Below are 13056 nucleotides of genomic sequence, written 5' to 3' on the forward strand. Positions count from 1 at the left end.
CATCTGTGATAAGATTACGCACAACGTCGCTTTGGAATGAGTTAGGGTACATTTAATCAAATAAGAGGGGCAGTAATGGAAGCATGATGGATCCAGGGCGCGAGGGCCAGACAATTACAGCGTTATGAGGGGAACTTTGAAGGGGAACCTTTAACCCTGTGACACAATTCCAATGGCGCGTCTGCAACGTGGAGCCTGAAGAGAATTGAAATGCACGCGTTTCCGACAGAAGAGTCGGTGGTTTATGGTTTGGATCATGACGCCATGTGTAAACACGGCCGTGTAATCGGGAGATACGACACCGAACAGCGTCACTGGGCCACATTAAAACCAGAGAACCGTTTCAGACGAGCTGGGGAAATCCCAGCGCCGACATGTGCGGGGCGATGCTGCCCTCTCCTGGATTAGCGCCGGAACTGCGCCAACCCATGTTAAATTAACCAAGGATCCTTTGGAATCTGGCAATAATCGAAAACAACAAAGGACGAAGGTTGAGGCCCCTTTTAGATGAAAAGAAGAATCCTGGAGAGGAGCCACAGACGAGGTGTCCACCAGACATGCAATACTGTAGATGTCACATACTCAGAGAACATGACACACACTGACATTAGTGATATATCTGTTAATTATGGAGTAGTTAGTGTCCAAGAAAGTATCACTGGAAGAAGTCCAGTCACAGGTCACAGCTGCACTTTCAGGAGCTCGAGTCAAATTAAATTAAATAACAAAAAGAGCAATACTATGTTTGGACACTAGATGGCAAAGAAGCTCTTTATTTTCTGTTTTTACTCTTTGGACGCGGCTGTGACTTGTACAGGCCATTTATTATTACTGCATATTATTGTCAAGATCAAAAAAGGGGGGGAAAACTCCATCGTTTTAATCGAGAAAATAATTCAAAACTGCCCCGAGGAGTTTGAAAAAGCCAAACTCTAGAAGTAAATGGCAAGAATTTCAATAAAAACAGTTAAAAGTCTCAACTTTTTCTTACTTTACAATTAACATTGTAATTGAATCGAACTGTAGTGACATAATTGTGGAAATTAAGAATAAACAACAGGCAAATGAATTGTGTGACCATCATTTTACTGACATTTGTAACTAAATTCAATGAGTCAACCCGTCTACGTTTATACTTTGAATCTTTTACTCTAGTTAAAATAAAATAAAACTATATATTTATAATTTTTCCCCCGATGGTACTGCTAACCGGAAGCAGAATGCTTTTATTCTGAAGACGCGCAGTTGCGTGGGAACTGTTTTTCCGCTTTTCTCGCTTGACTGTGGTGGCGGAGGAAGCGGGGGGAGAGCCGGCCGGCGGAAGGAAAACGAGCTGCGGCGGCGGTGGTGCACCTTCTGAGACAAACAGGAAGCGACGCGCGCTCCGCTCCGCTCCGCTCCGCGCCACCTGCGAGCCGTGCGCGTCTCCGACGGTCGTGCGAGCAGAACTTCTGTTGAAACAACTCGCAACCGTGCCGCGTTCCTCCTGCGGCCCATCACAGAGAGCGTCCAAAGGTGAGTCCACGCACTTTTAACGCGCTCAACTCCGCGCATCAATCTGTCCGAGTTGTCATCCGAGTCACGGGGGACGAGGCGTTGGAACCTGGCTCGGTGGTCCGGTACCGACCTCCTCCTGCAGGTTCCTGCTGACAAGAACCGAATGAACTTCACTAATCAGTTCTGTCGGCGTGGCCGTGATGGGCAGCGGCCGCGTCGCGGTGCAGAAATGCCCCAAAATCGTCAGGAATGCCCCGATAACGGTCGTTTCTGGCGGTGGGTTCGAATCTCGACCACAACAAAGTTGTTCCATTTCCAAACAGGGTTGTTTTGCTGCTGTGATTCAGAGACAAGGGGGTTCTTTTACAAGCCTGTTAGCCTCGTCACAATTGTGTTTGATGAACGTGTGTGTGTGTGTGTGTGTGTGTGTGTGTGAGTGTGAGTGTGAGAGAGAGAGACAAACGGTAAACTGTTATTTTAAGCATTTCCACCATGGTTGTGTCTCCGAGGGTAGGCTGATCTGCATCATTCCCATTATTCCCGAGGGAATGCTTCTCCTTTTATTCCTGACATGGAGACTTTCCGTGCGTCAGCCCTGACAACTGTGTCCGTTTTATTGAAAGAGGATGTGAAACTTGGAGAAATAGACGATGATCTGTGGCTGCTAACGTTTTGTTTTTAGTCTGTGTGGCGTTCAGGACCAGGCGGCTCCGCTCGGGTTTGGCTCCAAGGTTATTGGACGAGATTCCGTGCAGATTCGGGACCAAATGAAACATTTTTTCCTGGATCTGACAGAGCCGAAGTTCTCTGGCCTCATCGGTGTGTTTGTAATGGCTAACACGAATCTCCTGAGTTAGTTATTGGGTCAGATATTGGGTCAGATATTGGGTCAGGTGGCATCGTCAGCATTCTGTCTGAAACAACCGTGGGCTCAGTTTCTCCCCCCAAACTGCCAGAGGTCCACCTCAGAGGTCTCCTGTCAGAACTGTTGACAGGTCAGAACTTTATGATTGATGGTTGATCCTCTAAGGAGGCTTACGTGCTTCTCCAGAACCTCTTCTCCAGACAATAAACCATATAGTTTGAGTTTCTATCCTGTTCTCCACCATCAGAAGTTGGTGATCTTATTGTCAGTCTTGCTTAACCATTTGACTACCGGTAATTACAGTTTGCCTCTCAGGGCTGTTATCTACCCCCCCATCCCATCCCATCCCATCCCCCAGTGTGATTGAGACCCTTCAGACTTTCCCAATGAGATGAGTCCATTTTTCTGCTGCTAGTTTAGGGCTTGGCGCCTGATTCTGAGCGAGGTGTTTTTGGTCAGGCAGTGCGCTGGACCGCCCTTCTGCTGGGTGGGGACCCCTGACGGGCCTGCGGAGAATTCGACAACATTGATAAGACTAACTGACGTCACTTTACCAACAATGCAGCTATTTAGGCCAAGCGGGCCTCCAGTGAGGCCGGGCCCCCTGGGTGTGGAACCCCTGATACTGTGTCATACGTGCACGTTTCCACAGCTAAACTGACATCCAGTATTTTGTGTTGGCTAATTGTGAGAGCTCATTTTGTCATGTCCCCATTTCCCTCTCCTCCTCTCACTCCCACTATCATTGTCACCGTGCACATCCTGCTGTTGCATTACACACACACACACACACACACACATGCACGCGTCATGGCTCCTACTCATGGAAGGTTTGCGTAACGCTCCGTCACAGGGGAGGATGCTGATTAGTGTGTGTTTACTGCTCACTTGTGCTTTAGTGTGTTTGGATTTCACCCAGAGGACGGACTGCTGCTCCCTGACTCTCTCTTCTGGTGCTCGCTCACTCTTTTGGGGGGAAAATGGCTGTAGTAGAACCCGACTGAGGTGAGAGTGGTTTGCTGGAATTCTTTAGTTTGCAGTCCAGCAGGCTGAGACCTGCTGAGGAATGCAGGGAAGAGAGTGGGAGAGGGATCCGGAGACACGCGTTAACAGGGAAAACTGCTGGAAGTTCATGAAATACATCATTCAGTGTTTATTTAACTGGGGGCCTCGAGGAAACACAAGTCCAAACCAACGCTTCTGAAGCAATTAATGAGTGAAATTGCGATTTGAGTCAAAAATGACGAGGAGCCGGTGTCTGGAATGTAGATTCCTCGATCTCCGGCTGACGTCGGTCTCGGTGGCGACTGAATTGGAAGAGAGCAGAATTTAGGCAAATTAAAGCTAAGCTCAAACCTGTTTGCCTAAACTGTGAAAGTGAACCCTGCCATCGCTGTAGCAGGTCACATTTAAGTCTCATGACCGTCTGTTCTGGTTAATCATGCACAGTCCTGAACCTCAGGCTGTAAAACAATAAATGAGTTCAAACAATAAAGTCACGCTGATGCCGATCATTTTAATATCGCTGTTTTCTATATTTACCTCCGTTAGGTCACGTGACAGTCGGATGTTCTGGGTTCCAGATTGACTTTAGCCTCTGATCATCCCGAGAAACTTGACGTCTGCTGTTATGCTGTCATGGTCACATTTCACAGTTCCCTAAATTAGCAAAGGCTTTAAGGTCACCGTGAGGTCGTGAGGGCAGAGGCGAGGAAATGTCCCCTCCGTCGGAATATCGGACCAAAACTAGCTTGATTTAAAGTCACTTAAAGATCCTGGGACTCATTTCACAGCCCCTGTTTAGAAGCTCCGAATCGAACCCATCTTAGTCTTAATCACATCCTGATCTCGGCTAAGATAGAAAACATGACTCCCGATAGAAGTGCTTGGAATAATTACGAGCAGAACGTCGGCAGAACGTGCAGCGGTAACGTGCAGCGGTAACGTGCAGCGGTAACGTGCGTCTCCTCAGAAACGGGGGGGCCGGCACGTCACCGTCGGTGGAGGCCGTGTTCTCTGCACACGTTGTGATGGAGGCACATGTCGCGCCGCGTGACGCCGCCATCAGCATCTGCTGCGACACGTTTGTGGGCGACAGGCGCCTTTCACACTCGCGTTCATGTGCCGCTCTTCCCAACATTCCTGCTCCCACACTTCCATGTCTCCGTGCCTGTGACTCACCTGAGGAACCCGACGTCGTCGTGTGTTTACTAAAAACTGTGAAAATGGAGGAAAAACGCGGAGATTCGTCGAGAAGGGGGCCGTTAATTTAAGGGAGGTGTTGCGTAATTTCATCACGACTTCATTAGATTTGGAAGTCTGGGCAGGATTTAGACTCGCTCGTCTCTCATCCTCCCTTCTGGCATCCCATAAATCTAATTACAACACTACGTCACCGCTCCCCCTGCGTTCCGTAACGAGGGCGTTGCAGTCCGGTCGGACATGTGGGAGTTCCTCCTCTCGGATACCTTTGCACCATCGGACAGTCTGAGAGTAACTGATTTACAGCATCAGCAGTTTCACACACACACACACACACACACACATACACACACATGCATTTTCACTCCAGCCACTACAGAGTGGCCTAAAAATAGGCACTGAAGTAGTTAAATAAGGGGATGAAGAGGAAGTCCAGAAAGGTCATGGACACATGGAAATAACACACTCATTGAAATTCTTTTTTATTTTTTTTTAATGCAAAGTTAACAGACAGTTTTCCACAAATCCAGAACTCAAAGACGCAGCAAGTTCTGGCTCAGATGGTCCAATACGGGGAGAACATTGTGATAGTGTACGATACTGCGGCCCAAAACTTCCTGCTCTACTCAACGGTGCCCTGCTGTTTAATCCCAGGACCGGGATCCCAAGCTCCTGCTCCCCAGATGATTGACCCACTTATCCAGTTCTGTGGTGTGTGTGTGTGTGTGTGTGTGTGTGTGTGTGTGTGTGTGTGTGTGTGTGTGTGTGTGTGTGTGTGTGTGTGTGTGTGTGTGTGTGTGTGTGTGTGTGTGTGTGTGTGTGTGTGTGTGTGTGTGTGTGTGTGTGTGTGTGTGTGTGTGTGTGTATATGTTCCACGCTTGTCATGAGGCTCATATGCTTAATGAATTTGAACCCTCGCATTCCTCACATTCCGGTTCAGAGCCTGGGTGGAGGCGAGGAAGTGTGTGTTTATGGGTTTTGGCTTTAGAACGCCATCTTTTTGGGCCCTTCGCTCTCTCTTTGATGTTGAGCCCAATCAGTTGTGTTCCATGTAAATGAGAGATTCCGATATATGGAAAATGTGTTGCTCCTGTGGATTTATGGGAGTTTCTAACTCTGGAGAGAGTTCCAGAAGTCCAGACTCACTGGACACACATGGGTGCACGTCAGCGCGCTCGTGCGTGCGTCCTCCTGGAAACGCTTCCTCGTGCTTTTCCCTCACTGTTTCTCCGTATTTGCTGTAGCAAAGACGTGCAGCCATCCATAATCACAGCAAACCTGCTGGTTATTTGTTGCTCAGCATTCGTATTATGGGATGTCACGCCGCGTGTGCCCTTTAGGTGCCTGTCTTTGATGTTCTGATCCACCGGGCCCTTCAGGTCACTTTCATGTTCTCGGTAAGAGACGATCACTCCTTACACATTTGGATTTTCCCCTTCCCTGGAAACTCAATCGGCATGAACGTGAACCTGAGTTTCCAAAGGACTTTATTAAGAAATCAGCCTTTGAGTCACAGCTGCGTTTAAATAAAACCTTCACCTGCTGTCGCGTTCATAATGTTCTGTATATTCTAAAAAAGAACTTTTTTCCCCTCACTAACATGCAGTTGCGTACACACACACACACACGTAGATACACACGCACCCACGCACGCACACACATCCTTGTATTTCAAACTACTGTGTCACACCCTGGTAAACAAGATAAAACATCTTAACCACAGAGGAGCAACAGGAAGCTAACTGATCCTAGTCAGAATGTGTGTCATCAACATGCATGACCTCACCATGTGTTGGGGGCCCACATTATATGTGTTTACTGGATCTATAGAACGACGGACTTCCTATGGATGCCCTCAGCCACAGGAACGTCCTCTTCAAGGTTCTGACCTTCGCTCTCTGATAAGCCCACAAACTGAATGTTCTGGTCCTGTTCTGGTCTGGACTCTGCTGAGGTGACCTCCAGGGAAATGCATCGCTTCTTTTAAGATGAGCTGCACTTTCTAACGACCAGAAACGTCGTTTTAGTTTGACTCTTTGTCTCAGGAAGGACAACAGCTCGTTCTTTTCTTTCTCTTGTTAATACATCATCCATCAGCTCTGCTGAGCAACTTGGTTTTGATTAAATATGTCGGAGTTGTGGGGATGTGACACCGTATTAACGAAATCATTCTTTTTAACGGTGTAACAGTGTTTGTCTTTGTGTGTTTTGTGTTGTTTTTGGACTGCAAGGTTGAGTGAAGAAGGAATTCTGTTTGTTCACTCACAATCTGGAAAAAGTGAATCATAACGTGTTTTTCAATCCCAGTTACTCGTTCAGAAATTGTTGTTGACACATGTGGTTGTTGTTGTTCCAAAGATATTGTCAGTATTCGGGGGAAAAACGAGAGAAAGATCTACCAGATGAGCGTTCTTACACGGGAGTGACACAACGGCTTTTCTGTGAGACGCTCAAATTCCTGTTTTGTTCATCAGATGCAGGATCCCAGCTTCCATCCAGATGCTGTGAGCAAGAGACAGAGGCAACAGCAATAGCAGACAATAGGAAACAGCAGGTAAAGTGTGTGTGTGTGTGTGTGTGTATGGGGGGAGGTGGCCTGACATCCCTGGAATCTGAGAGGGGGGCCCTCGCCCAGGGAATGTGTAGATGTCTGACTGGGTCGTTTTCTGTGCATGTCAGGAATCCAGAGTCCACATCCGTGGCCTTAAAGTCTGCAGGAGGATGGGGAATAAAGTCGGAATACTGCTGGTGTCGTTCCTAAATTCCCCGGCGTTTTATCTGATTTGGGCTGTCGCCGCACTTGGCAGTTGTTTCCTGGTCACGTGTGCTGCTTGTTTTCCCATATTTAGCCAGTCTGTAAAGTCTTGATCGGCCCTTATCAGACGGGGAACTGTGCACGTCGGCGTGCTCTCTGTCCTCTGGAACACGTGTGTTGGGTTCACTTTAACAGGAGATTGGAAATAAAATAAATAGATATATCATTGATTTGGGTGCAACCATCTCTGTATTTGATAGATGCACACACACACACACGCACACACACACACACACACACAGGTGGTGGTTCCTCCGGGCCCTTTGTTTACACCCCTCTTTATCCCGTTGCTCATTATTGGGTATTTGCTGGTCACTTTCCCCACTATTTCTTGAGTAAAGGATGGTTGGACTTCAGATTATTGTCCATAAATCACTCATGCTCGGTGTTCTTTGTTCTTGGTTGTAACCTACTAACCCTCCGAATCACAATCCTCGGAAGCCCTGCCCAGGGGCTCATTAGGGTGGCATTATATGTGTGGCACTGGCCTGTGCGTGTGTGTGTTTGTGTGTGTGGATACGTTACCTTCTGTTTGCAGCTGGACAATAGAAAATGTCATCTAATTATAGACGGAGGGGGGGAAATGTTCTTTCCCCGTATTTCATCTCCCATTGAGTTCCAGAGGTATCGTTGGCTTTATGGGCGACGTTCCAACCGTGTTTGTTAATGTTTAAATAGAAGCGATGAACAAAATGTTTCCTCCCGCACCGTTGCCCAGGTACAAGGTCACAGCTGGACCTTTGAAATGGCGCCTGTGCACATGCGCCGTGCACATGCGCCGTGCACATGCGCCGTGCACATGCGCCGTGCAGTGCCTCTGCATGTACCTTCTGTTTGGGAGGATCCTGAATGACCCCGTGCTTCTGCAGGGCCACCAGACCTTTACGTCAGCCTCGATCTTCCACGGTGTGAAACATGACACAGTGTTGACGGTTTATGTGCGAAACAGTTAGGAAACGTAAATTACCATTTAAATTGTTCCCGTTCTGGGATTTCCAAGTGTTTACACTGTGCTGCTCAAAGGCCTTTTATAGGCGGATGAAACTTGAGCCCTTTGTTCACCTTGAAGAGCAGCTTTGAGGTTCTGAACAAGAGCCCCACCTTCAGTCTGATTCTGCCTAGAACTTTTATTTGTGAAGTACAAGATTTGCTTCCCCCTTATTTTTAGTAAGTGTAAGAGGATGGTCAGCTTTTTCCGTACGTGTTATTTTTCCAAACCTGCGCTCACCTCCCCCCACAGAAGATGAATATTCTCTGTGCTGTCAGGTCTGTGCAATCTAATTTCCTCATTTCCTGTTTCTTAAACTCTGGTCTCGCACTGTGCCTGTGTGGCTGCATTTTTTTTTTTTTTTTTTTGCTCTGTGCCGCCTGTTTAATCTCCCTTTGGGAAAAGAGATGGTAAACAAGCTTGAAGGTCTGTTTGACCAGCTGATATTTACTATAGTTTTTGGCTCGTGGGCTGATAGAAGCAGCATATTTAACTTGGCTTTGACCCTCGCAGGTGTTTGAAGGCTACCTAAGTGGCAAGTAAACCCCCAGAGGAACATATTCTCCAAATACAGTAGGTCACATGACCATGTTTACTGCACAGGGGCCGCTGCATGAGCAGCTCCATGTGACCCCGTTGCCCCCCCCAGCCACAGTGTTCTTAGTGGAGCTCAGTGTGTGTCCTGTCTGTGGGGCTTTGTCTGTGTGTTTTAGAGAGAAATGTTGTTGTGAGGGTTGATGGGGCAAGGGCATGACAAGGCTGGTGTTTGTGCAGTGCACAGGCCCGTCCTCGCTGGCATGTGCACACACACCAACGGGCAGAAACAGAAGCGTATTGTGTCCACGGGCCCAGTTGGGCTGTGTGCTACAGTAACTCATTGTCACCGTCTCCCTCTCAGCCTCTTGCTTGTTCTCATCTTCCTCTCTTTACCCTTCATCTCCTTTTCTCACTTCCTCCCACACCTCTTTAAACATTTAATCCAATTCAGCTGTACGTCGGGAACCTGTCCGAGCCTCACCGTGATCACCTGCTTCGTCGTCATTCCGTTTCTTTCTTCCATTGATCCGTCACCATTGGTTCTCTCGTCCCTCCTGTTACTGGGACAGAGGTGGTCGTATAGATAAATGTGCTGATGTTGCCGTTGAATTGGATGGATGTGGAGCTAGTTTTGGAGTTCTATTTAACCTTTTTGTAAAGTGGATCGGTGTGACAAATCACCTCCCCAACACACACACACACACACACACACACACACACACACACACACACACACACACACACACACACACACACACACACACACAGTGGAAATGTAGCACCTTAGAAAGCAAAACTAACAGACTATACTATAGCAGACTATACTATACTATACTATAACAGACTATACTATACTATACTATAACAGACTAGACTATACTATACTATAGCAGACTATACTATCCGTTCCAGAGCTATTTCAGCCATAAGGGTACATAGAATTATTTTTATACACCACCATAAATGAAGCGTAGCAGCAGTAGGTTAATATTAATATTAACCGCATACATGATTGTACATGACGTAGGCAACCATTGTATGGAGGGATGGAGTGTTGTTGACCACGGGTGAACCTTAACCCTCATCCTATAGACAGACGTATAGACAGACCTGTACTGTAAATACAGACAGAGATGTGTTATTACAGCCAACCAGTGAAAAGACCTCTTTGGCAGGTTGCTGGCAGCGTCTGAGTCAGATGATATTTTAATGAATGACAGACGGGGACTTTTGCTCTGCTTCCTGCTCATCGCTTGTATCCCCAGCATCATGATTTCCTTTCTGAGAAGCAGGCGCGTGTCAGCCAGGTGGTTAGCGCGGCACAGTTTGCTCTCCGGATGCGGTCGGGTCACACACAGTTCTCACCAAATGACACTCCCACGCACACTTCCCCATCTCATTCACTTCATTCATGGTTTCCTCGCATGATTGGTTCTCTGGCGCCTCTCAGAATGTCGCTGCTGAGGGGTTCGGTTACGGAGCACTTCCCAATTCCTGAAGTGGCTCAAGGAAACAACGGCAAGATTATTCGAATCTAAAATCGGTTTGAGCTGATCTTTGTAGAGGAAATAAGATAACCTCAGTGTCTCAGTCATGATGACTCGAAAGTGTGTGTGTGTGTGTGTGTGTGTGTGTGTGTGTCGGTGTGTGTGTCGGTGTGTGTGTGTGTGGCCACCACCTGTATGCCCACTTGTAAATACAGTAAATGCTAGTAATCCCTGCCCACCCCCCCAGACCCCTGGGCGGTGATCCATACACCACTCAGACAAACTCTCACTGTTGAGCTCAACAGCTTTCCTGTTATCTGACACACACACACACACACACATGCAAACATTCATCCAGATCACAGTAGCTTTATTGTACAGGAATGTAAAAGCCCTGTTGGTCTCCTGTTGGCTGGTTTGTGCGCTTCATTTCTGCTCCTGTTAATCTGAGGCTACTCGGGCTGTGCGATGCTGTCTGCACACACTCGACGGGCGCCAGCTAACCAGTTGGATTGGTTAAATGTTGGAGTAGTGTGTTTTCAAGTAGTTACCACTAGGGTTTATGGCTGAAAGTGAAACGAGGTGTGTGGCAGCAGCATCCACACGGAGGATCCGTCTGCAGGTGTCACCACAGCATCTGTCCGACGTTACCGACCCGTCTGAACAGCGAAAACCTTCAAAACAGACCAAAATATTCACAGGATGTGCCGCTCCACCCTCTCTGACAAACCTGTGGTCAAAATAGTTTTCAAACTAGTCTTTCTTTAGTCTTATGGGATGGCTGGTTGATTTGTAGGTCGGCTTGATGCCCCCCCCCAACGATCAGACGCGATTACTCACTGTTCCTGTCTGGCGTTGGAAACACTGACTCAGGCTCTATACTTTATAATTTACTGTTTGTCGTAGGAAGGCTTAGATCCTCTTTGTGAGCTTTATTTTTAGCAGAGGGAAGAAAAAGTGTCACGGGATTCATAACCGGCCGATAGACGCACACGCTGCAACTTATCGGGCTTTTTAACGTGCTGCCTCAGTTGTTGTTCTTGTGGTGACGACACAGAGAGGCTGAGTACGTAACGAGGGCTCCTGCACACGTCCCTTCAGGCCCCTCCGCTCGCCACAATCGTCTCACAGTCCCAGTCGCTGTCCTAACCGAGCTGAAACCCGACCTCCCGGCACACCTCTGGCTTTCTGCCACCATTTCCTCAAAAACGCAGGTCACCTGCGTGTTGTGTAGAGACAGAGGGGCGGCTGTGTGCTGTCTGAAGCTGAAAGTGTTATTGTAGCTGCATGGCGTCAGTGTGTGTTCATGTTCGCACCACAGTTTAGTGGTGCGTCCCTGAACACTCAGACCTGCTGGTATTGTGTTGCCTTGTGTCTGTTGTGAGCTTACAGACACACCATTGTCTGGAAAAGCTGCTTCTTGCCCCATCAAAGTGTGCGTTGGGGCGTAAAGTGTTGTCTTTGTCTGTTGTGCGTTATTCATTTTGCTTGTCACCTTTTTTCACGCGCAGCAACACTGAACCTTCCGTGTGAGACGTTGGGAGGGGAAGAATAGATGCACGTCATGGAAACGAGATAATTTCTGTTTGCAGCACTGAGCTGAGTGGCTGAGTTTGTGGTTCCAAATGCAGCAACAGAAACTGCACCATCACTGGACATGAGGCACAACAACACTCCAGCACTTAACTGGGAGGGAGGACGGACCATTAGAAGCCATCAGGCCTGTCGTTTTTAATGGCTGGATAGCAGCAGAATGCTGATGGACCTGTGGTGGAGGGGAAGAGTTAACGTCTCAATGTCCCCCTCCTGGACTGTGTGATGATACAGCTGGGGTCCAGGTACGAGCTGAGATGGAGACACTTCTCACTGCGCCCCAGTGAAAAAGACACCTTTGCTTTTCCTCAGGCCGACTCATAAATGTGTAAATTTGAATCAACAAGGTGGCGACAGTATACAGATTAAGGCGACTATAGACCAGCATTCGTCCTCCCGTCTGTCCTGATGATCAGGCTTACAGGTGAACGGGGATTTTTCTGATTTTTATAAACATTGACTGCGTTCATGTGCGTGTTTTTCTTTGCCAGGGTGACCAGATTGTTAGATGAGGGAGTGCAGGCTGACCTTTTGTTCTGTTTGCTTAGTGGGCATTCCTCTGAGCACTGGCCATCACCCAAGCTAAAGCCTCTGGGCTCCGCCTGGAGCAGCACACTGCTGCCTCCACGGGGACATGTTGACTTTGAATCACTTGAGCCCGACAGTGTGCGTCAGGTGTGACTCCACGATTCGGAAACGTTCCTCGATTTAAAAAAAAAAAAAAAAAAAAAAAGTGTTTCCTGTTGAGTCCGAAGTCGTGTTTTATCACCGTTTCAGCAGAGTGATTTATTGATATCTAACGCCGTCAAAATAATCCCATCAACTCTGGTTAATCCATCCTCACGATTAATCTGATCAAAAGGAGGATGACCCGGTAGGTCACTGCTAACACATTTTAACACAGTTGAATCAGCAGCTGATCCGCCCAGCTCGTGACAAATCACCTTCCCTTCATTCGTGAGTCATGTAAAACTAAACACCATTAATATAGAGTAAAAATGAACTGTGGGTAATTGTGACTAATCAAAATGATTCCGCAGTAACCCTGTAATTATTGTTAACATGTATCTGT

General features: G+C 47.6%; 1 protein-coding gene across 4 annotated transcripts in view; it reads left to right on the forward strand.

The window, feature by feature from the left end:
* Nucleotides 1–1239: 1239 nt before the first annotated feature.
* pik3cb (phosphatidylinositol-4,5-bisphosphate 3-kinase, catalytic subunit beta) overlaps nucleotides 1240–13056 on the forward strand; it is a 28524-nt gene continuing 16707 nt past the window's right edge. Inside the window, exons 1-2 of one of the 4 annotated variants that reach the window (XM_011608760.2) lie at nucleotides 1240–1515; nucleotides 7039–7118. Coding sequence is in view for 1 of the 4 variants with exons in the window: in XM_029844487.1 (XP_029700347.1) it covers nucleotides 3222–3367 (146 nt within the window). In the remaining 3 variants the exon portion in view is untranslated. Of the gene's footprint in view, nucleotides 1516–3187; nucleotides 3368–7038; nucleotides 7119–13056 lie in introns of those variants that run through there. The other 3 variants (XM_029844488.1, XM_011608761.2, XM_029844487.1) reach the window with 3 other exon arrangements.

Source organism: Takifugu rubripes, chromosome 11 (assembly GCF_901000725.2).
Source record: "Takifugu rubripes chromosome 11, fTakRub1.2, whole genome shotgun sequence".
NCBI classification, from domain to species: Eukaryota; Metazoa; Chordata; class Actinopteri; order Tetraodontiformes; family Tetraodontidae; genus Takifugu; species Takifugu rubripes.